This window comes from Patiria miniata, unplaced genomic scaffold (genome assembly GCF_015706575.1).
Source record: "Patiria miniata isolate m_02_andy unplaced genomic scaffold, ASM1570657v1 HiC_scaffold_6, whole genome shotgun sequence".
Lineage (NCBI taxonomy): Eukaryota > Metazoa > Echinodermata > Asteroidea > Valvatida > Asterinidae > Patiria > Patiria miniata.
Genome location: NW_024037073.1, coordinates 12,303,378 through 12,328,771, shown reverse-complemented (window position 1 = coordinate 12,328,771; position 25,394 = coordinate 12,303,378). Strand labels below are relative to the sequence as shown.

Sequence of the window (25,394 nt, the reverse complement as noted above, 5' to 3'; positions counted from 1 at the left end):
CTCATGCGTGAAATTGCATGTGTTTACGTTTGTGAGGTTTTACCGTCGGGTCTATAGGTCTACGTACTGAAGTGAAAACTGACACACCGGCTGTTTTCGAAGACATTTTGCAAAATATCTCTTTCCTATCACGTTGAATCGAAACTGGTGGAGCACAATGGCGGCAGATAATATTGTCATAAAACAGGAAGTGACCGATGCTATGAATCTCGAGGAACGGTTAGTTAGGCGCATTAGGGGCTAGTCCGAGTAACTTGGACCCAACTTATCGCCTTTTTAAAAATTTGGACATGGTCTGGCGATAGTAGGGTCCAAGCCCATTCCGAGACCTAGACAACACAGTCACTGACAGTCCCAAAAACCAACATTTTCCAACAAAAAACATCAGATTTCACCTTCAAAACGGCCTCCAAATTACTAGGTATGCCACCTGAGGTACAAGTAGACATCGATAATTAAGATAGTTGTACTGAAGTTTACTTACGATCCGGAAAAAAGTGAAATTTTCCGTTCATTTCGGAGAGCTCCCCTCGCGATCTTGAACACGTTAAATTTGCGATCGTGTTTAAAGTTTGAACGACGCGATTTCTTCTACATGCCCAGCGTACATTCGATGGTCCCCGTATCCCGTATGCGATTCCGTTACCGAGCGCGCGCGATGCATCGATTATGATAATGATCACGTTTGTAAACACATACATGTGCATTTCGAACTGTAAAAGGGAATCGGGAACCAGCTTGAACTGGTACCCGCTATAAAAGCTGCGCTAGTTCCCGACTCCCTATTATCGTTTGAAATGCACATGTGTTTACAAACGTGATTCAGTCTACTCATTATCATAATCGATGCATCGCGCGCGCTCGGTAACGGAATCGCACTCGGGATACGGGGACCATCGAATGTACGCTGGGCATGTAGAAGAAATCGCGTCGTTCAAACTTTAAACACGATCGCAAATTTAACGTGTTCAAGATCGCGAGGGGAGCTCTCCGAAATGAACGGAAAATTTCACTTTTTTTCCGGATCGTAAGTAAACTTCAGTACAACCATCTTAATTATCGATGTCTACTTGTACCTCAGGTGGCATATCTAGTAATTTGGAGGCCGTTTTGAAGGTGAAATCTGATGTTTTTTGTTGGAAAATGTTGGTTTTTGGGACTGTCAGTGACTGTGTTGTCTAGGTCTCGGAATGGGCTTGGACCCTACTATCGCCAGACCATGTCCAAATTTTTAAAAAGGCGATAAGTTGGGTCCAAGCTACTATCGCCAGACCATGTCCAAATTTTTAAAAAGGCGATAAGTTGGGTCCAAGTTACTCGGACTAATTAGGGGCCTACATTGTAGGTCAACATTCTTCTTTTAATTTTGAGTTAAATGATCAAGTTAATTTAAATTAACGCAGTGGCTATTGTTACGGCAGCCGTAACGCATTTCCCATTTTCTATCGTTACGGTAGACTGCAACCTGGCAACTTTTATAAAAAAACATGACAAGAAAATATAAAATTAGAAGGAAAAAAGTGAATTGGAACTTTATGAAATTCGGACTTTATTTCCATTTAAAAAAAAATCCTCCAAAGCCTCAGGTTAGAAAAGGAAAAAAATTCGAGTGCAAAACTGAGATTCGAACCCGCAACCTCGCGGTGCAAAATCCTACCCTCTATCGGCTGAGCTGGCGCACTGCTCGATAAAACGTGGGGAAACAAATAATTATATACCTGCGTGCGTATCAAAAAAATATCGTAGAGGGCGCTAAACAACGAGTGCCGTAACGATAGCCACTTCGTTAAATTAAAGTTTTGATCACTATTTTTGTCTTAACCTATTTTATTTTTGTCTTAACCTATTTTTTTCTGAACCTATTTTCCAGTTGATGCAGCTTCAACACTGCATTCATAAAAATAACCGTGATGGTGTAGTCATGGTAGTGTAGGGCCCCTGTTTTGTTTTGAATAAATTAGAGTCAAAAATGTTTTTACTTGCTCAAAAATCACCTTTACAATCAAAAGCAGACTTTTCTCAATTCCAATGACACCTGTTTTGCAATTTTGAATGGTTTCTTGTTTTCTTACTTCTAAAACTAAGTAGCCAGATGCATTGCCATGTGTCACATAATGCAAGCTTAGATAAAGAACTTCATATAGGTCCTATTTTTATCTTTCCCCCAATATTGATAGCCACTTATTTGGGATTTCTAGACATCTAGTTTCATTTCTATCCCCATTTCTCAAATACTGGACTTCTTCCAAATTCGTCACCGTCACCACAAAGTGTCACAAATATCGAAAAATCCATATTTTACGATTTCAATATTTTTCCTGATTATACGTGCATATTGAAATCCTAAATCTACAGAACAGTACGTCCGATTGGGTTGAAACTTGGTATGTGGGTAGACCGGGATGTGTTAAAGGTAAAAAATGAGATGACATCATGATAACGCCATTATGACGTCATAATGCGATTTTATATGAATATTTGAATTATTGAACCTTGAAGCCATATCTCACAAACGTAACATGCAAAATAGAAAATTCTTTTTTTTATTTGGTTTGTTGGGTTAAGGTATATGCACAAAATGTTGAAAAAAATGTGACGTTATCATGATGTCATCAAAATGCGATTTTCAGGAAGCTTGGTGGATAGATGTAGCTAGATAATGGTACTAGTATGCAAAATCCGAAATGACGTCACCATGACGTCATCGGTTGATTTTTAATGTGTTTTTTTTTTTTTAATTAATATTTACAATTTCATCCCGCTTTCAAAATTGAACACTTTCTTTTATTGGATTGACGTCAAACTTAATACAAACCAAGACCACAATGACAAAATGTGCATTGACAAGTGTTGTCAAGATGACGTCATTGCTGGGCATGTGGCGTCATGTGATAAAAATATGATATTTTAGGAAATATTCTAAGCATTTTGAACAACCTTTAACCATGTTAACTGCATGATGCACTCTAAAAGTGACTGCAAAAGGACCAACAAAACTTAAACATTTGTAAAATGCGAAAAGCCCTGTGTTTTGTTTTCAAACAGACATACAGCTCTAGTTTTATCTCCATTGCTTGGAATTTAATAGTCTATCACCTAATTTATTTGTCTCGTCATTCTACTTAGTATCTTGGAGATGTGCAAGGAAGAGACTAAAGGTGTCGCTGATGTCTACATCAAACAGCAGCTACCCCACATAGATGCTCAGCAGAGAGTCAAAGCTATCAATCGTCTGCTGTCACTGGTAAGTTGAGTTGAAGCCTGACTGCAGCTAGCTCATACCTGCTTAGCGCAATACGCTGCAATTCACTGCCGAAGTGTGACATAACCTCATCCCCAGGTCAGGCTCACTTCTTTGTCGACTTTTTGGACTAGGCGTCCCATATCGTTGCTGTGCGTCAAATTTGCATGAAGATAAAGATGTTGTCCCAATTCGCACTTGCGGAGCACTTAAAAAGTAATGTGTCTTTGTTCAGTATAGAACCCATTTTTTAAAGTTCTACTTGTGCTTGTGGGATAACCAATATCCATAATAAGCAGGGGTGTGAAATCTCCGCAGACACATTTTCACAAACACATTTTTGCGTTTTTGAGCAAAATAAAACGCTCATTTAGTGGTTGTGTATTTCGGTTTTGGGCGTATTGGCTTTGGGTGACCCACCAGTCTACAATACAAACGCAGATGTGCAAATAGCCTTACTAAAGTGGTACTAAATTTTGAGTTTTCCATAGGTTTGTGCACAAACATGGATGTGCCCAGCAGGCATCACTTTGTACAGCGAGATAGTACTCTAGTAATTTAAAAGAGCTCTATGGTTGCATTTGATCACATTTGGGACAGAGTTGATAAGTCACATGTGAGCAGCTTCGAACCTTTATTCACTTTTCACTTTGTATTCAGATGTTCATTGTAAAACCTTTTTTTTCAATTCAGGGCAAGATAGATTTGGTGAAGCAAGGCTCTGAACTGCTGTACAGACTCAAAGATCCATCCTCCATCAGGCAAGTAGATGTCTGTCATTGAGACTGGTGTACATCTTTGATTGGGTTAGGCAGGTGGATGTCAAGCCTTCCGGTAACAAATTCCAACACATCTACAATTAGATTTTTATTCTTTAATAGACTGATCTATTAACCCTGAATCCCCACTGAGTTTTACTAAGAACAGTACCAAGTCTGCTAGAATCCATCACTGACTCTGATTCACATCAAACTTCAGGACCAAATCTGCCAAAATCCACCACAAATCCACCACTGCTATAGGAGGATTTTGGTATTGGTACTCATGGCTTGCCTTCCAAAATCTCTTCCTCCCCCCCCCCCCCAAAAAAATGGGGAAATATATTTTGATGGAGTTGGGATGGATAGGGTTAAGCCCCACTCACAGCACACATGGACAACAACTTGTGCGCCTCTCAGATGTCACAAGTGTGGGCATGTTAGACTCCTGTTGATCAGTTGGTTGCGCAGTGATAGCTGTGAATGTTCAAAACATCATTAGATGGGGCTTAACCCTAACCTTGCCAGACGCAACACAGTGCATCAGGTGGAAAAGTCTGGTGTTCTTTAGTGCATTCAGCTACCAACACCAGTCAATAAACAACCGCTTCAGAAACAATGAGAGCTAAAGGTAGTCCCATTGAACAGTGCCACTGTTGTATCCTGCTGCATTCGGGAACCACAGACTCTGAGGCAGTTTGGCCTTGAGACTTTTGACCTGATGGATTTTGTTACACTGAGCAAGCTAAGACTTGTAAGTGTTGCATGTTGCTGCGTTTGGCAGGGATTCTAGACAAAATACCCTGGAGGGTTAGGGTTAATGGATTAGGTTTGGATGCCGTTTTGAATGGTTTGGATGCCGTTCCACCTCAACAATGGCTTCATATTTTGTTTGCCAAATTAGTCTGTAAACCAGGTTATAGTGTTTTCCAGGGTAAGGCTTATAGCACAAAAGTGTTGTTTTTTTTACCTATGTCTGAGTCTTCTTGGTACTTCTTAGGCAGAGAACGTTGAGCAGATGTCTTCAGCCCTGTCTTGAGTGAAAATCAAGAAAGGCAAACCTAGTAAAGCTGCTCTCAGAAACCAAAATGCCTATTCACTGGAAGTCTTTTCATGCATCTGGTCTACACAATGGGCCGGATTTAGATCATTTATTTGCGTTATGGGGTAATCCAATACGATAGCACTGCCCCGCTGTCTTCACCAGTCTACAAGCAGTATAAGCACAGGTGATAATCAGTCAGTCAGCGAGTTAGATATGTAGGTACAAGTAGGACACCTGGCTGGCCCTTTGTGGACCACCAAAAATGGATCTGGGGTGCTCAGCAGCCGTCACTTTCGTTAACTATGTCCATTCTGTGTTTGTTCAGTAAAGTGAAAGGCGTTGACAACCAGGAGAGACTGGTCTATCAGATCATTGAGGAGGCTGGCAACAAAGGCATCTGGATCCGAGACATCAGGCTTCGTAGCAACCTCCTCCTCACGCAGCTCAACAAGATCCTCAAGACGCTGGAGAGTCGTAACCTCATCAAAGCTGTCAAGTCTGTCGGAGTGAGTTCCTCTTATCTTTATCTTCTCCCATTTCACCTGCTTAAACTAGATATTTTTATCCCCGAGCGTAAAGTAGAGTACCGTGATTTAAAGTAATCAATATTTGTGGTTTAACGACCCACCAGTAGATCCAGCAAAGTTCCAGAGATAATCTGATGAACGTAGAATGCCATGGTCCAGTTGTTACGGTGTTTGACTCATGTACGAAGGTGCGTGGGTTGGAACCGTACCAGGAACATTGTGTTTGTGCCCTTGGGCAAGACACGTAAACTTCTACAATTGCCTCTCTCCACCCAGGAGTATAATTGGGTACCTGTGAGGGTTGAGGACCGATTGAGCGCTGATATCGGCTGCCGCGTGGTCCCATGGCCTGATGAACGGGGTAATAATTGTAAAGCGCTTTGAGATCGTTGATACAATGGAAAGTGCTATATAAGCACTACTATTGTTATGAATTGAACTGAAAACCGAAGCAAATTTATAGTTCTGTATCAGTTTGAAATTCATTGAAGATTCACTTGCGCTTCTCTAAGCTTAAACCTGATGAAATACTTGCACCCTACTCTGTTCTTATTTTTGCACAACAGACCTCTGGTTGTTCATGGTATCATACTTGGGAGGCTGTGTGTGCTTTTCTGAACAAAACTGTCACGGTGTTACCCTTTTCGAAATGCATGATGAAATAGAGCACTACGTGTTTGGTTCTTGGCAAATCAAGAAACAGAAGCTTATGTACATGTGTGGTGTAATCTGAATGCAAATGTACTTTTTTTTGCCATTGGATCCAGGCCTCAAAGAGGAAGGTGTACATGCTTTTCAATTTGGAGCCTGATCGGTCGGTGACTGGAGGTGCTTGGTACAGTGACCAAGACTTCGAGTCTGAGTTTGTGGAAGTCCTCAACCAGCAGTGTTATAAATTCCTCCAACAGAAGGTAAGCCACCTGAATTGAAATGTATAGACAAAACAATGTAGACCTATCGGACCCCAAATCTAATCACGGGCGCATGTGCCCAGTAGAAGTACCCCCTCAACAGTTACAAAGTGAGAGTTTGGGGAGGCTACTGGGGGAAGGGAGTGCACCTGACACTCACACGAATATACTACAAATCTTCTGCACTTTACCCAACCCTGCAAGTTTTGCAAAACCACTTTGCCCATAGAGCTCCCACACTTCAAATTCCTTTGAGGTAATGTTCTGTTGAGTACAAATATCACTTTAAATCCCTGCACAATTCTTAAAGCTCAAGGCAAGCAGGCAGATTCAGTCATGCTTTTGTGCTCTCCACAGTGGTGTTTTTGTGTGTGCGATGACTCTCTCTGTGACACTTTAACACTTTATATCCCTTCACCTGCAACTGACCTGCAGGGTTTTAGTGGGTTTTACATATTGCTCTGAATATTGACCTCCAACTAGGAGGGTTAGATTGTGCGAAATCCACAGGGTGTTTCCTTTCTATGGGGCCCTTGAAAGTTGTCACAAACCACCAGCTACTGTATGTCCACAGAGTCCATAGTCACGAATAACACTCACAGACCATTTTGTACAATATCTACCCCCACGCCAGGCATGCAACTGGGACTTCAGAAAAAAACGAGGTAATTCCAAACCACACAAGACTTTATACGGTGGTTTTCAACTTGCAATGGCATTCATGAGAAGTAAAAAAAACAAGGAAATCAGTGGATCCGAGGAAAGTTGCATGCCTGCCATGTACTTGGGCTCAGTGAGTGAACAGTAATACTGTGCCTGCATCAATCTATTATTAGTTGATATCCTTGTAACGTGTGTTGAAGTTGAGTCCTCCACCTGTCATCATTAGTCCATCGCAAGTCTTCCAGTCCCAAGTCAATTTACAAAATATGCAAATTAAATGTGACAAGGGCATTCCGTTGATATTGTTCAGCCCTTATAACCACTCAACTCCAGCACTGCTTGTAAAATTTTGCATGTGACTTTAGATTGAAAAAGTTACAGTCTTTTCCGGTTAAGAGTTGCTCCTTTAACCCTAACTTCCCCAACTCCATCAAAATCCATCCCTCCATGTTGGTGGAGTTTGAAGGACGTGGTCCTGCAGGCCTGGTTTGACTAAATATTGATGGAGTGTGATGGACTTGGGCCTGGAGGCCTAAAGCAAAGCATGCATTGGAAGCAGTGTGATTGATGGATTTTGGCAGATTTGGTCCCGTACTCAGTAGGGAGTTAGGGTTAATAAAAGAACAGAACCACACAGCTTGTGTTCTGATATTCATTCGTTGTTTATTAAAAAAAAATATGGAATTGGTTTATTTTTGGGGATGTAGGCTGATCTAGCAGCAGACTCAAAGCTGGATCCAATCTTGAGAAGAAATCAATCCTACGGTTCGTCCGAAGATGTCTGGAAGTTCATCCGCGAACTTGGCATCAGTAAGGTGAGTGTAAAATTATCGTTGCATTGATATATTACAGCATTTTTGTTAAATTGTACTACACTGTATTTACTCCTAGATGAATCATTAACCCTAACAGAATTGATCCTCCAATTTTAATTTCATTCATTCATAGGGCTTTGGTTAAAACCATAGAGTGCTGGGGCAGTATTGGGAGCAACATTAGGGAGTTTTGTGGTGGTACAGGGACTAACGGTTTAGTTTGTACTTGTAATGCAGGAATTGACTGATCATGGAAGCAGCCTGATCTTCTAATTTGTCCTCAAATGTCATCTTCCCATTTGTTACATAGCGCCCTCTTGTGACACAATATATTGGGACTCATTACATTCGACTTTACTTGTAAACTTGTGGGTTTTTTCCCTCCCACACGTAATAGTCTGATTTTCAGACCTTCAGGTGTGCAGAGCCACACTACAAATGTCTGATTTGTGCATGTAAATTTTATGCGACACAGCACGCTAGCCAATCGGAGCCCCCTTTAGAAGTTGTGACGTCATTTCGAGCAGAAATTTGGCCAGAGCTGTTGATTGGTCAATAGCTGCCATGTTTTTCTCATACAACATTGGGTTAACAAAGACATGATAGAAGGCGCCCGCTCAATGGCCAGAACTTGAAGGTCAAGATGCAGTGTTGTTTGCATAATCGCATGCATAGACTAATTTTTATCACAGCCTATTGTAAGCGTATGACACCATAAAAGCCTTATAATACCGGTAGAAACCGGTACCTGTAAATTATGCTATTATTTCTCTGTTAAAGGGAATGTACAACATTTGCTTTTGCTGCAATTTTCAGAAATAAATGGATTTGGAGGATAAGTACATGTATGTTATAGCAAATATTGTTACACTGACTTATTTCACGTTTTGGGTTCGTAGATGCTGGAAAAACCTAGATAACCAATCATATTCTTGTAGTCTGGTTCCCTGACCCCACTTAAGATGAAACGGAGCAATTTAGAGACTTAGGGGAATTGTAAGATCAGAGAATAAGTCTAACAGGCTTGTAGTTTTCACAGGTGTGTAATCAGTAGCAAAGAAAATGCAGATGAACTAAATATAAAAAATTAGGAGCACTTTTTGAAAAAAATCCAGTTTTCTCCAAAGCTGGTCAGCCGACCAGCGTTGGAAAAATACAGTTTTTCTTGAAAATGTCAGCACACCAGGGGCCACAACTTTACAGGAGGCTTAAGACTGTCATTCCCTAATAATCCAGTAAGATATTTCGTGATAATTTGATCATTTCGGTTTTTTTGATATTTGCAAATGTTGTATCTTCCCTTTAATAGATTAAGGATTCTATCAAAGTGTGCGTGTCATGTTTACATTTTTTTTGTTAACTGTGATTAATATTTTTGCTCGCTCTGGTGTTTTGTTTAAATACATCGGATCCTGTTGGTTGTTATATTTTATTTTATTTCCTTTTGCTATAGCCTTGTAGGTTGCAGTGGAGTGTATACATTAAGCGTCAAACATTAGAACATCAAAATCAGTTCTTAGTCACCTTTCAGTGGCTTTTATGCATCATTTCATGCTTAATGATCTAAACAAGGCTAAAAAAACCCAGAACAACAGAGCTAAAAATACAGTATACAATACAATACAATTTGTCTGATGTACATGTAACTTGATTTTTAAAATAAACATTGAAATAAAAATAGTAAAATTTGATCAATTTTTTTTTTTTAAAAGCAACCCTGTTGCTGCCGTATATTTTTGTGTGGTATGGGGTCATAATAATAATGATACTGATAGAAACAATAGCCTACTAAATAGCACCTTATTGCTGGCCCCATGCCACTGTGGAGGGCAATTTGCTTCTTTTTTTTTGCTGCCGCCCCCCTTCTTGTTTTTCCCCAGTAAGATACATTGTAAATGTACTAAGAAACAATATTTATTGATAACATTAATTAGAAATTGATCTGTTTCAGGTAATTCTCTCTCCACAATACAAGTCTCATTTTGACACCTCAACTAGAATGTGCTGTAAAACCAGAAGTTGTCATTCAAGCAATGCAAATTGTTAGGTTGATGACAAATTGAGCTCATTTCAGCTTATGACAAGATTCTCCTAGCCCTAGATGTAACCGTCTGTTGCCATATAGTTCTCATTACGATTGAACTCATTAAAACACCTTCCTTTTGTTTGATGAGTCACAGACAGTCAACAAATTTCAGTCTGTTCCCCTGCCATGCCTTTTACACAGGCTAGTCATGAACGGTCGGATCATATTTCAATAGGCACCGCGACTATATACTCATATTCCATCAATAGACAAAAGCAGATTAGCTGGTATAGGCCTAGGTACATCCAGCTTTATCTCCTACAGTCAAAGCATACTAGCAAAGCTATATCAGGTTTCCTAACAATCACAGCCAGCCAGTGCTGCTTTTATGAAGGCTGGGAGCACCCAACTGATAAAAACAGTCACTTGAATTGTTTTGACTGCTGGCTGCATGGCCTCGTTAAAATTTCAAGCCATAGATAAGAGGGAGGATTTTAAAGGGCCCATTTGTTGAATTCAGATTTGTACCGGTACCAGTGGCTAGTACAAGTACAATCCTCGGGTTATTAGAGAGGTTTCGCATGCAAACGGATACGTTTAGTGCGATGGATACGTCATCAGTTATGACATCATACGCCACTCACTATCCGCTAAACGTGCAGACGACACGCATACATGTATCTCGCTCGCTACACGTAAGTAAAAAATGGATACGGATAGCTAAACGTAAGTGTAAGCGTATCCGTTCGCTTGCGAAACCTCCCTATTGTCTGACCTCCCCATACTATTATTTCAAGTTCTTTTAAGGTTTGCCTTGTATTTTTAAAGGCCATATACATTGTAATAGCGAATAGTATGGAAATCAGCCTGAAACCTGAAACCGCGGACATGACTGTTGGTTTCACATGGCTGCTGTGTAAATTCAACAAGCCCCTACTCCAGCTATTTACCCTACCCTGAACAGAGATGCCAACCATTACTCTTTTGGAGTAATTATTAGGATTTTGAAGCGTGTTACTACTCTTGAAAATTCCAGCTGTCCCATACGCCAACATTGTGGTTACCCTGAAAAGTACTGTGGTTACTGTTAAACTTGACTGTTGTCCCATGTATTTACATTAGCATTACTCTTTGCAGGAAGAATCATTACTATTTTGCTGTCTGTAAAGTTGGCATCTCTGCCTGAACCCATGTGACCCTACTCACGGAACTTTGAGTCACATCTTAACTGTTTAGTCAGTTGGTTTCACATGGCTGCTATCTAAATTCAACAAGCCCCTACTCTAGCTATTTACCCTACCCCTGAACCCATGTGACCCCACTCACGGAACTTTGAGTCACTTCTCAACTGTAGTATAGTCAGCCCTGGCTTTGTTCAAGGGGCGAAGGCCATGGTCACAGGATGTATGAACTGTCATTTCCCGTTTGGAAAGTTTGCAGTCAAGGAAACGCTCAAAACTATGGATATATGGTTTGTGGCAATTAATGCAAAATAATAAACCTACATTGTACATGTACATGTACATGTACGTGTACATTAAAAAAAAGCTACCATTTTAAAAGCACTTGTACATATGTAGAGCCCTACACCCTTTTCAATTTTTTTTTAAATAAGGTGTAATTATGGAACTCAATACTCAGTACAATGTACTTCAGAAAGTTAAAAACAACATTATCCTCCTGGTTTCAAACCCGGGTGTGCCTTTGCCAACTTGTTCGTAAACTTTCTCATAGCTCAGTCTTGGTGTAACCCTCGTGCAGTTTTTGCAAATCAAAGGAGGATTTTAAAGGTACATGTACGGTAGAATTGAATAATGGAACAGCCTACATGTAGCTAGTGTTGCTTAAAATGAGGCTTGCTGCTCCTTGAAAGTAGCAGTTTGTCATTGTGTGTTTTCTACACAGTGGAGGATGTTGCAGGACTCAGAAAGGTTCCCAGAAAAAAATTCAGCCCAAACATTGACCCTTCAGTTTTGATTCATCATTTTGGTCAATCAGTATAGGGACAGCATACGTAATGTATATATGCTCGCATGATCGCATCCTCATACAGATCACTACACCATTCGTCTATTTTTAAGACGAGATGCTGCACGAGATATAGTCTGGTTCCGGAAAGGTCACTCAAGATATCAAATACCTCTCCATATTAAGTTCAGCTAGCCAATGCCGGGCATACCAGTCCTTTTAAGGCATCCAGACAGTACAGTACGAGATGTTTAATGATGCTATGTCAGTTAGCATGTGTCTTGTTGCTGGATGGAGAGAGATGACATTTAGAAATCATTGATTGGCCGGTACGGTACGTGGGAAGGTGATGAATGTGAAACTGTATGCAGTGTTTGTCCTCGAGGCAGTGAATAACACATGTTCCATCCAGGGTGGCTCATGGCTTGTTATCATAATGTGATTCAGTCTGCAAGAAATGAAATTCAATTCTTGCAATGTAACAGCTAGGACGTGAAATGCTGTGCTTCTGACTATTACAGGGTGTGCCTCATGCATGCACAATGGATGCACTGCAAGTACCGGTACATGCACATCATGCACTGTTCCATATTAATGGAGGTGTGAGTGATGAAAAAATATGTCCAGATCATTTTTACAATGTCAAATTTAGTGTCCAAGAATTAGCAATATAAAATATAGAACAACCTCAATATACTTTTGATAATGGCAAGAGTTGCAGTGATCTGAAATCCATATGTCAATGCGAAAAGGTGCCAATCTGGTAGATGGTAGTGGAAAAGAAAAACAACACCTCTGGAAAAGCCATTAAAAATGTTAGTCTCTGGTAAACAGCACATTAAAGGCATGGGATCATTAACTTTTTACTTTCTTTCTAATAATAACACCACTCAAAATTCAAAGAAGAATGTTCACAACCTAACCTGTTGAAGTTTCAGCTCAGTGGGTATTACACGTTTCGAGAAGACAGTGTAAAACCATGCCCAACCTTTAATTTGCTCATGAAACACAGTGTCATCACTGGAAGTCTATATGTCCAAAACTCAGTCAATTGACTGATTGTTGGAAATGACAGGTCCACATTTTGTACAGTTCTTGATCGCTTCATTCAAAATGACAGCCATGCAGTTGGCCAAAAAAAAATCTCACAGGGGGTTTAGTGCAATTAAGTGCGATCTTTAATCCAAGTAAGATTTTAGGTACCGGTAGGCTACTTTTGGAATAAATGCAAATGATCCTTTATGACTTCAATATCAAAATGGAGATACCTGTATAGGCCTATCTTCTTATCAGGTTACAGTATTAATTACAGAGCACATTCGTGATCTTCAAAGAAAGCCTTTTCACTCTTTGATCAAGTTTGATGCATAATACATATCACAAAAGCAGCACTTGAATCAGATGGGAGGGACCGGGGCGCAACTGATATTCAGGAAACAAACCCTGCAAACAAATCTATTTCACAGGTGAGGCTCATGTTGATGTGCCAATAACTTACAAACTTGTATAAAAAAAACTGCATGTTCAATTAAGTAATTCTATTTTAAAAAGAGACAGTTCAAGACAAGAAATCAGTTTCTGAAACTGGAATTTTAAGTCAGAAAAGAAAAAGGCAAAGCAAAGAAAAATTACAATGACAATTACCAGCACTTTAATTTGGCTGAAGAAGTTCACTATAATGATATAAAACCTTGGTTACTAAGTGAATGTAGTGGTACGCTGCACTGCCTGTGACAGAACAAAACTAACACTTCTCCAAACAAACAGGAATGGTGACCTAACTGACCTTACAATGACCCTAACTGGGAATTCTATTATGTTCTGTTCAACATGTGTGTCACTGAACTTGGCATGTAAATGTGTGGAATGCAGCCAACACACACCAAGGCAATGTAGGGATGTGAGTAATATATCACTTGGGTAATGACAGGCCTACATGAATGAATCAAGGAATAACATGTACACAAGTTTTTATTTAACCCTATCATCATGTACGTCCTGCAATATCTGCTGCATATTAAATTAAATTACACACACAAAAAACTATAAAAACAATGTTTGAATAGTTTTGCATGTACACGTACTATGTACATGTACGTGTTTATGACAGCAGAGATTTACACTAAATGCATGAAAGTCCACACTCAGAAGCAGTTTTTTTTTAAGGATTCAGGACTGTACCGGACAGCATTATTCAATTAACCATTAAGTGCATGTACATGGAGCTTGATGTTCAATTCTCAAGCACAAAATATGCCGGTGGGTTAATGGACAGTGTTGGATTTTGGTCGAGGAATTATGGATTTTTATAGTTTATTTAAAGTTCAAGGTTATATTACGCATTCTCCAACAGTAAATTCTCCCATATTGTGCACACGTGTGTGTACCGGTACATGTACATGTACATGTACAGTGCGTATCTTTTAATGTGGAAATTCTGGAGCGCAGTGGATATTCCTGCCTTCTTGTTTGATCTCGCAATGCGTCACACACAGAGTGTCCATGTCAAAATGTCCATTATAATTCAAGCAACTGCCTATAAATGAGCCCACTGTGCATTCTCTATTCATGCATTCTGCTCAGCTGCCCTATAGGCATACCTAAAGACCGCAGCAAACCTTTTCACGCAAACAGCATTGTAACTCATTGTACAGAATATGGAACAGCTAGGCCTCCTAGCAAATAGCCATTTTCTTTATTGCTTCACCCCTGACCTTTGTTACCTTGGCAATGTAAACAACATTGTGGACTTTAAGACATTCTGGCTTTAGTAATACGTACACCACAACAGCATGTGCAAATGTAGGTGTGAATCCAATTGGGTACAGCGTATATATTTTACTGATCTTCTATCGAAAAATCCATTTTTGAAAATTGTACAATTTTTCATGCGATCAGATCATCATGACATTTTTCACTTTGGAGAATATCATGCAGTTTTAAGGATTTTGACATGTTTTTATAATTGTCATTGTCAAGTCGTAAGCTGAATAAATAAGGATGCATGCAGTTCTGCAACCACAGTAAAAACAAAACAAAAACGGGATACTGTGATATACACATACATGTAGTATGTATCAATCATGTACACATGTACATGTGTACATGTATGAACTAAAACCAGACACTGGCAACATTGGTACACAGTTCGTCTGATATACAATGTGTACGTTAAACCTACTTCGCAATAATGAAGTAAAAATAAATTTACACAAAATACGATTTTCATACTGCATCCACATGAAAAAAAACCTTGCTTTGTGCTTGTTGAAAGAAATTTTAGTCGTTATGAATAATATCTTACCAACGCAATTTATATGTTTATTTCAAAAGTACTTCATATAATTGTAACTTATACATTTTCTGTTACTATTATCATGTTTTGTTTTGTTGTATTATTACATTTTGGGGGGGGGGTGGTTTGGGTTAGTTTGTTTTGTTTTTGTTGATAAAAAAAACCTCAGTTCCAAATATAGTACTGAGTGCTATTTCCATTATGTCTGAATGAAGTGAAGCGAGCAAACCTGAACTCGTGGCTTACGTTAACATGTGTGCATGGCATGCAATATTGATCAACTGAATGGCATATATTGACTCGACGAAGACACAATCGATAGCAGCTGCAGGAAGGTTGAATCTCATCCAATAGTAGCAGGATGATCTTTTTCCTGCGATACATTGTACAGAAAAAGTAAAACTGCCTCTGGAGACTAAAATTGTGCTTCACTCCCAATCCATCATATGAGAAAAGTTGCAAAGTCGAAACCTGTTTGTTGGCCTCGCCAAGTTGTCACTTTACACAAGGAAAGGACTGTTGAGATGTACCTTTTTATTGTTGAAGTGGATGACTTCATTCAGAACATGTTTTCTGTTAACAATGATGGTTGCTGTATCTACCAGGCTTTTTGTATGGGTCGGCATGCAAGCAATGGCACTGTATAGGTTATGTAGGAATTCAACCTTGCAATTTTGAAAAGCCTGTCCGCTTACCTCTTGTATTCAAATGTTCATGGCAATCTGTGAATAAAATTTCTTTGAAGATAATTACTCTTTGGAATGTTTGTTCACTGCACAAGCCATATATGTTTTACTCATTGAAGCAGTGTGTGCTTGCCACTTTTGCAGTCTGACATTGGAAACCTGTTAATGGTACAGATAAATCCACATTTAAAGTGAAATCCTGTCAATTTTGAAAAAAAAAAATATATATTATTTTGTACAAATTCTGATATTTGGAATAATGAAAAATTATATTGATCTCATGAACAATGTCAGTTTACATAAATATGTGTTGCCAACTGCTGATCTATTCTAATGATACCTCCTTTCCTATGGTCACAACACCAATTAATATACACCATATACTATAGGCTTCAACTTGCTAAGGGGCATTCAACCAGTTGGAGCTGGCTCTTTAATTGTTTAATTACAAACAATATTAATGCAATTTAAATAGTTAAACACAGTAACACATTCCTAAAAAAAAACCAATGGATTAAAGACCAGAGATTAAACTCCATGAGCACAAATTGTGGCTGCCAGCAAATCAAAACATTTGCAACGTTTACATATACCGGGGTAGCTATTTTTAAAGCTGAACCATTCTAAAATTGCTCTTGACTGAACTGACGTCGCAAGCTTAGAATGATCCCACCACACCATCGCCTCGGTTATACGCACATTCTTTCCTATGCAAATATGACACGCCCTTTCTACCCTTACGTAACACTGCCTCGAAATTCATTCGTCAAATGATTAGACAATGATTTTGCCTGCTCTACAACTGTAACGCAGGCAAAGCTAATTACCTTGCTTGCCCTCTCCCATGCTTCATAGTTCCCTTGCCTCATTGCCTAGTCATATATTTCCTAGCTCTCATACCTTATTGACCCTTCTGCTTACAAACTTTTTGGATTTTAATTTTAAATCCATATTTGCAAATAAAATGTGAGCTCACTTTTCATTAGGAAAAGTATGACTTGTCGTTTTCATTATTGCAAGTTCCTGTGTGACCTTTGACTTAAGTTTATTTGAGGCTGTACATTGACTTACAGTAGGTTGGAGTTTCCTTAATCAACAAAACATTGAAAAATTACAGTGACAAATCCAGTGGGGGGGGGGGGGGCAGGACTTGCCCTCCAGCACCTCACAACCACAACTAAAGGAACGGACAGCAAAATTAGGACCAGTTTTTTTTTTTCAGAAAATTTACCATTTTTGGCTTCTTCCTCCCAGGACCAAAAACCTGGATATGTGCTACCGACCATAAGGATGAAAATGACAGATGGTACATACATGTACATGTACTTGTATGAACTTAATTAAAGTAGCATTGATACTTGACATGCTTCACAAGGATTCAAGCCCGTCTCGCATGTCAGAAATGTCTGTGTATGTCACGTCTGTATTATTTGACATACATACATGTCCAGTTATGCTATGGTGTAGACCAAATCACAGTTGTACATAATACAAAATTTGACATGGTGGTCAGGTGATGCCAATTTTCAGCATACCGTTCTCTACTGCACTGCATGTACACAATGTATATCCCTTGAAATATGAATGGTTGAAAATAATCAAGGTACACTATTTAATAATGTGCTTAAAATGGCATGCACAAGATACAAGGCTGCTGTACTGGTACCTGCCTTCTTCAGCACATGTATCTGATGTGTTTCTTTTAACAAATGTTCCATTTGTATGTTTTATTTCAACAGAAACACCTTTTTTTTCTGATGTGGACATCTCCAACCCTCTGAAAATACGCTTTTATTTTGGTTGCCTTTGCGCCCCCAAAAACGATGCAAAAAGATATAACGGTACCTGAATATATTGATGGGCTGCAAATAATTAGAAAATTGTTAAGAAATCATTTCATAAGTCCCGATAAGCTTGGGCAGCTTGTTTGTTTGATGTCTTATTCAGAACTGAACTACTTTTGTATTGCTAGAAAAATAGCAATTTAAAAACAGAGTCTATTTTTTCAGCGTGAAACTTGAGAAAAGAAAACAAAAAGCATTTTTTCCCCTCCTTGTAAGTAAAGTCTGTCACGAGCCAATATGGCCCATCAGGCCGGCGTTTATCTCCGTTTTCAATGGCAAGAAACAACTGAGCGGAATATTTCTATTCCCCTGGATGGGATGCCAGTCCATCGCAGGTTACTCCCTAGCTAATGCCGGTACCCATTTAAAATCCTGGGTGGGAAGAGGCAAGTGGGGATGAAGTGGCTTGCCCAAGGACACAATGCATGGTTTGACCCCCTGACCCTCTGATCATGAGTCATGGTTTGAACCCCTGACCCTCTGATCATGAGTCACGAATTTCAACCCACTAGGCCACACTTCCCCTCCTTGATCAGTGCAGAATTTTAGAAATTTCAGGCCAAGGACAACAGCTGGAACATAGAGCAAGGATGTACTCAAGGGATGGCATGAAGAATACACTCACCTAATTGACCTAATTTTTCACTTCAAGTACCTTGACCTACATGTAGTGTCTAGTCTGTGACTATCTGCCCCAAAGGCATCAATAAGTCTGACAGCTTCCACGGCCGCCTACTTTTGTCTCATTTGAAGGACTGGCTGAGCCTCATAGAATCTGTGATTTATTATAAAATGTTATTGATTTATTATTCAATATTATTTAAGACTTTGCTGCCAGACTGCTTTGTCAAAACAACACGTTTGGCATATTTTTATTATACCCCTGGGGGCCATCGTGAACATGTATTGACAGTTTTCCTCGTTAAGGCCTTCCCATGCATTTAAGCAAATAGATGTACATGGATGCCTACCAAAAGAGTTCAAGTAGAACACATTCATATTACATATATTTTGTTATTGCAAAGAACATACATACATTTACGTCAGTGAACTACATTGTCATCGAACTAGGAATAGCACTGTTGGCAATGTGGTACTTCCACTTCCTAGAACAGAAAATGGAAAAAGAAATTTTAAATTCAGGGGTGCCCAGGCTTGAATAAATTACCTCAACATTTGAAATCTCCGCATCCAACAAGTCTTAGTGGAGAAAATAAGCGGACGGGAAAAAAAAAAAAAAATGGGGGGGGGGGGAGATGTCATCTTGTAGCGATGTTTTGTATTGTATTGTAAATGTCTGTTGATCTGTGTAATTCCTATTTTATTTAAGTTTATTTCAATGAATCTTTTAACATTCTTACATTGTACATGTAATTGTATTTTAATAGTAGTTTTGTGTGAGCTGGGACCCATGGGAGATCAGTGAGTTTTTTTCACTGAATGGATCACCCAGGATAAATAAGAAATAAATGAATAAAAAAAACATGTGCATTACATGACATATTACATGACAGTTTTGTTCTTCAAGCAGCATTAAAATAAAGTTTTGAAATGCAACGCACGTTTTACAACAATTTGACTGTGTTACATTAGAAATTGGGTAAAAAAAAAGAGAAATGGCGTTTGTTTCTAGTCAATCAAATAAGTTTATTTGATAAAGCATTTGTTCTGACCATTGTAGGTTGAACTGGCTGTTGAAGACATTGAAACCATCCTGAACACCCTCATCTATGATGGCAAGGTGGAGATGACAGTTTCACTACGGGCAGGGTCCACATCGTCTGGCACACCAGGGCAAGTCAAACTGTACCGAGCTATCCGACCATTGACTGAGCCTGCTGGGATCATGAGGGTCCCCTGTGGGGTGTGTCCGGTGAGTTGGCAGGGGGTTGGTTGTTCAGGGTAGGGAGGTGGGGCTGGGGAGATGACACTAAAGACGAAAATCTCCCACTTAAAGGGTCAATGCAATAAAATTCTTTTAATGCTATCCTTGAAAATGCACCTTTTTGTCCCATTTAACCTCATTTTCAATTTTCGTTTTGCCATTTTGAAGGGAGTTTTCGTGCCAGTTTTTTTTTTTTTATGGTAATGCTGATTTCCCTTTTCATGAGCAAAACTATGACATCATACCGGGCAGAAACCTCAATGTTACACTATTTCAGCACAAAAAGTTGCTAGAATTTTGGATATTTTGCTGTCATTAATCTTCTTTTCTTTAGTGATTTGTTGTTGTGTAAGTACATGACAGTAAGCCAATGAGCAACCCTTTCTCACAAATGTTTTCAAGTAGCAAATTTCGGGATCACAATTTGATCGGAAAACCCGTAAACTGAACAGTGTCTTCCTGAAATGACATCACAGCAACAGCACCCTCAGTTGTCCGAAAAAGCATGGAAAATGTTTTAAATGTTTAAAGAAGTGCACTTTTCAATAAAATTAACCAAAAAATGATGCCAAATACTTTTCATACATGTACACGTAAGAGGAGTGCAAAGTTGTGCAAATTAATGTGACTAAGAAAAATTCATCGCATGAACCCTTTAATTCCAGTGACTCACAATACTAATGGTGGGAAAAATTTCAAAATCAAATTATCCTTAATTTTTTTTAAACTGAATAATGGTTATTTCCCATTCAGTTCACTTGTCGCACCAACAAAAAAAATGACAAGTGAGGTGTCCCATGCAATGCCCTCCACAATGATTGGGAATTTTGCAAGTTTTATTGACCTATCGAGGTACACGTAGAATTGCATCAACGCAGCTTGTGAAAAGTTGTCCAATAACATGATATACAAATGGACGCGGAACGCGCAAACTCTGAGACAAGCAAAAGTAAACGTACACAATGCCAGGGTTGTCTAAGGGGCGTGGCTAACTCGCAAACGGCGATAGGTGAATTCATCACTTAGCCTTTAAAAAACATTCCAGAGTTGTAATGGTTAAAACAATTGGAATGCGTAATTAAACTTTAAGTTGATTTTAAAATACTGCCTTAACCTCCCGGGGGTATACATATTGCCATTATTGCTCCAGTATTGTTATACGAACAAAATGCAAATTTTTTTTCATGTGTGATGCCAATTTACTGTTAAAAAGTTACGTGTGAATAAAACCTTGGGTAAATCATTACATGTATTGGCCCATGTAGAATAATAGAAAGTACAATAAAGTACAGTAAGTGTGCTTCTAATTCGTACTGTCTGGGGTTCAAAGTTTAATTTGTCTGACATTAACATTGAACAAAACCTGTATGTACACAGTGCCGGGCACAAGTCAATTTCTACATGAAGCGCTCATTCATTTCCTCATTGAGTTCAAGTTGCTGGAGTTTAAACTGCAGGCCTAATTGTTCTGAACCCAGCATTGAATTTTACATAGAGCAATGTACACAGAGTATGCAAAAAGTCAATAGTACATGTACATAATGTATGAGTACTTGTGATACCAGTCTGCCATTTGAACAAGTACATGGCACCAGCATCCACTAAAATCTTGATATGGATTTTGGGACATTGCAACTGAAATTGATTGCACCACTAGAATAAAGAACAATTGGTGATGTTGATTCCTCACAGGATGAAATGAAGACAAGTTCATCATATGTGGAAATGAATTTCTGTAATATTATATAAATCAAATCATGAAAATGACAACAATTTCACAGCTGTAGGCCTATAGGCAAATAATTTTTAAGAAAAAATAAACAAGTTTACTACTAACGGTGTTTTGGTTAATATATGGGTTTTTTTTCACTAGCACAAATCCTCAATGGTTCTTTGGTTAAATATTAAATTTTGTTTAAAACAGATTCTTTCACAAAATTGGATTAAATGAGCTTCTGGCATATTTTTCAAGATAACGAATAGCCACATTGTTCTGATAATCTGTTCACATAATGACATATATTTTTTGTACTCAAAATAATCAATTCGAAATAATCAAATTAGAAGTTTTTTTCTAAATGCATGTAAAATGCCTGTACATTTACATGCAGCATCAGCATCATATTTTGCTATTTTTTTATTTCAGAGTCAATGCTGGATTTCTTTAAGGAATATTGTGCATTTTTTAAGCCAATTTAAGATGACCCCCTGCATATTTTGTACAGTATAAATACATGTAGCTGAAATGTGAAAAGTAAATAATTGTATGCTTTATATAATTACTCTTTAATAACTCAAATGTACATGTACTGACGCATTATTTTTTTATAGCCTTTTTATAAACCGTGTATAGTAAATAATGATCACCATATTTTGAGCTCGAACCTTGTAGTTTTCTAGGAAGAATCCCTAATCTTCAAAAATCCCCTCCCAAAAAAAAGTGAAGCTTAGACCCAAAACAATTTACTAGACTAGAGTGCTCTTTACTTGACTTGTGCCCCTGCAAAAAATCTACTCGTTTTTATCCAAAAAGATTGTCAAGTAAAGGTTTTATATAAAACACAAGTCGATTCTCAATTTAAATTGGTAAATGGAAATCTAAAATTGTAATGCAGACAAGATTCAGTTTGTAAGGTAATAAACAATTCATTCAAATTATCATTAATAATAAAGCATGGGACTGGGAAACAAAACCAAGACAATCACTATGTATTATTTTGTACTCTAGACAGTGTCAGCATGCCTTAGAGTAAACGTCTCTGTGTCTGGCATCATAATTTGATTAGCGTGCGCAACATTAGCATTAACATTATGACTCAAACCCTCCACATTCAGAAACGAATTTACGTACATTCATTTTGCATTGCATAAAAGAGCATGTGCTGCAAGCGTGTCATTGTAATTGCCGAGCACATGCAGTCGTCATGGTTACCTTCTATTCAAATGCTGCTATTGCAAATATTTGATGTGCCGACACTGGGAGATTCATCGAACTTTAATCTTTTCAATTTGAGAACAGATAAGACTAATAGGTCTGCAGTGAATTCTAGACTGTTTCTCTTTGTCTGCATTTGCCAACAATATGTCTTTTTTTAATCAGGTGCTCCACTTCACCTGTTAATCACCCATGTGTTACAAATTGAAGCTTAAATAACACTTGTCTCTTCCAATCATTACGTTTATTTAATTCTTTGTGAAATGAAATTCTAACCATGAAATGAAACCAGTGCATTAACGTGGGTAGACTAAAAAGAAGTCAGAGATTTGCCATTTATTCAAAATATGATTTTGTTACAATTATTTTAGCTGCGTATAAGTACAGTTTGCTCAATGGAAACGCAATTAAGTTGTTCATATATGTTTTGCAAAGTTGGTAACATTGCCAACAAATGAAGTGGATAATTAATTGAATTTACTACATTGTCTTGAAAACTTCTCATTTGAAAAAAAGAATCAAGTGTATTTTGGTGCAGGGATTTAGTCTAGTCCATCACAAGTCGATAAATTGCAGTCAATTTATTGCACAGTGGTGGAGTTTTGAGTATCCTGTAAATTTCCAAGCCAATAGTGTTTGCCTATGAAAATAAGAATCTTTTTCTTTTCCACAGGTGTTCAACCAGTGTTATGATGGGGGAACAATATCACCCTCTACATGCATCTACATGAAGGAATGGATGGATTACTGAACTGAAGATAACTCTTCCTCAGGAGTTGGCAGCCTGTGAAAATACCATCCACCAGGCTGCTTTTTGCTGAAATATGTAGTCAAACTGCTGAAGGAGATAGAGGCCGTTGATGAGTGACTCAATCTCCAGATAGGAACAATCCCAAACATCCTGAAATGTAGAGACTTACCAGGTCTACTACATGAAGGAAACACCTTTCCTGTAGGTTGGGTAGAGTGACATCAGTTTTGATCGGTTGCTATGTGTTACCATGGCATTCAGCACTCCAGACTCAAGAACCATTGAATTTCAAGAACATATGTAGGTCTGGGAGCTACATAAGCCAATGTAGCGGTTACACACCTATGTTCTGACATCCCTATGCTCTGACACCCCTATGGGCTACGGGCAGTAACCCTAACCCTCTAACCCTAGGTTTGTCGGAACATAGGTTGAGCAGTTGGGAGATAGGGGCGTCGGAACATAGAGCAGTCACCAATGTAGCAAATTCCCGGATGTCCACCCCACCTGTAAAATAAAAATGACCAACTACCAGACTGGACCCAATTTCAGACAGCTGCTAAGCAAATTTATGTGCTGAGAACCAGCGGACTAGGCAGTATACATTACACAATGTTTTAGCTGGTAACCTGTTTTTGTTGTACATGCTCAGCAGATTTATGTGAATCATAGCTCCATGCAGCGTACCAATACTGACATCTTTACCACTTGACCAATGAGTCAATTTGATTAGATTATTTAATAATAATAATAATAATAATAATAATAACTGTATTTATATAGCGCTTTTTGCCAGAGGATACAAAGCGCTGGGGGAGAATGCAACCAAAGCCAGGTAAATGAAGTTTATGAACATATGAGACCCATTATGTAGCACCTTTTTGCTAGGTGCTACGGCGCATAATTGCTGCCATTTAAGTGGAGTTCATGGGCATTGCCAGGATTTTTTCCAGGGGGGCAAAGCAATTTTTCCCCAAAATTCCTTAACTTTTTCATCATATTCTCAATTTATCATTTTTATGAGTGTGAGCAGGGGAGCATTTGCCCCCCCCCCCCATCAAATTAACAGCAATATGGTTTCACACTTCTTCTTTTGTGTTTTTTTTCTTTTTCATTTATTTTACCCTCAAAGAAGTGACTATATACATGTACATCAAATATTTTGCATTTATGTACTTATAATTTTGGTCATATTTGGTATTTTCATCATGTTATAAGATCTCCTGAAAATGAGTAAAAAAGGGGAAAATATGTTGCTTAAAAGTTAACGATATGTTACAAGAAATAAAAGACAGAGAGATATTCTAGTCGAATTTAAACATCTCATCCTTTGAGTTAAAGGTTTGCAGAATTGACTAAACGTCATGACTATCCAATCGACACATTGTGGAATTTTTTAAGTTGTATATTTGCTTTTTGGATGTGGCACCTTGAAAAATAGATTTTCAAATTGAATTGATAATTTTCTAGCATTACATTAGTTATGATCTTTCCAATGAGACATCGCATGAGAAAATCGGCCCACGATAAGTAATTGATTAATTTCAACTTTTGAATTAAGAGCGGGACGTTCTGAATAGTGTACGCAATTTCTGAACTGGAGCGCGCCATTTACAACCACTAATATTTTACCCTTCCAAGTTCACTGACGTATTTACTAGTTTGACCGGAGACACAGGGCTCCATCGGACAATAAATTGGTGACAGTGAACTGATATGTCTTAAAAAAATCAAATCCCCTTTGCTCACTTTCAACGGTATTTCTTTTAAATAGTAGGCCAAGTCGTATCTCTGATCCGAAAAAAAAGAAGAAGTTTAGCACTTCAGTGTTATATTTGATTTAAACTCCATTTCCAAATCGCACTTCCATGGGTTACATAGTTTCCATAGCTTTCCAAAACACCCTTTTCATACCTACCAATCGACAAACAAGCGGTAGCAATTTGTGTATTTAGCTCTTTGAATTTCAACTACAAGTTCAAACCCTTTGAGTAACCTTTGGGGTTTTTTTAACGAAAGGACCAACGTGAGTTGATACAGGGTG

The 25,394-nt window shown here is 38.5% G+C and overlaps 1 protein-coding gene across 1 annotated transcript; it reads left to right on the top strand.

Moving 5' to 3' along the window:
- The first annotated feature begins 16 nt into the window (after positions 1 to 16).
- On the top strand, positions 17 to 24,669 carry LOC119742443 (DNA-directed RNA polymerase III subunit RPC6-like). The gene is made up of 8 exons (XM_038218367.1): positions 17 to 219; positions 3,127 to 3,244; positions 3,935 to 4,002; positions 5,370 to 5,550; positions 6,339 to 6,482; positions 7,853 to 7,960; positions 19,461 to 19,652; positions 23,273 to 24,669. The coding sequence occupies exons 1-8, from the start codon at positions 158 to 160 to the stop codon at positions 23,348 to 23,350; spliced, it is 951 nt and encodes a 316-aa protein (XP_038074295.1). The 5' UTR covers positions 17 to 157; the 3' UTR covers positions 23,351 to 24,669.
- Positions 24,670 to 25,394: the final 725 nt, after the last annotated feature.

Excerpts from the sequence above, each read along its gene's own strand:
- LOC119742443 (XM_038218367.1), top strand. The coding sequence starts at position 158 with ATGGCGGCAGATAATATTGTCATAAAACAGGAAGTGACCGATGCTATG. Across the intron at positions 4,003-5,369 it reads AAAGATCCATCCTCCATCAG|TAAAGTGAAAGGCGTTGACA; the intron begins GCAAGTAGATGT and ends GTGTTTGTTCAG. Across the intron at positions 6,483-7,852 it reads ATAAATTCCTCCAACAGAAG|GCTGATCTAGCAGCAGACTC; the intron begins GTAAGCCACCTG and ends TTGGGGATGTAG.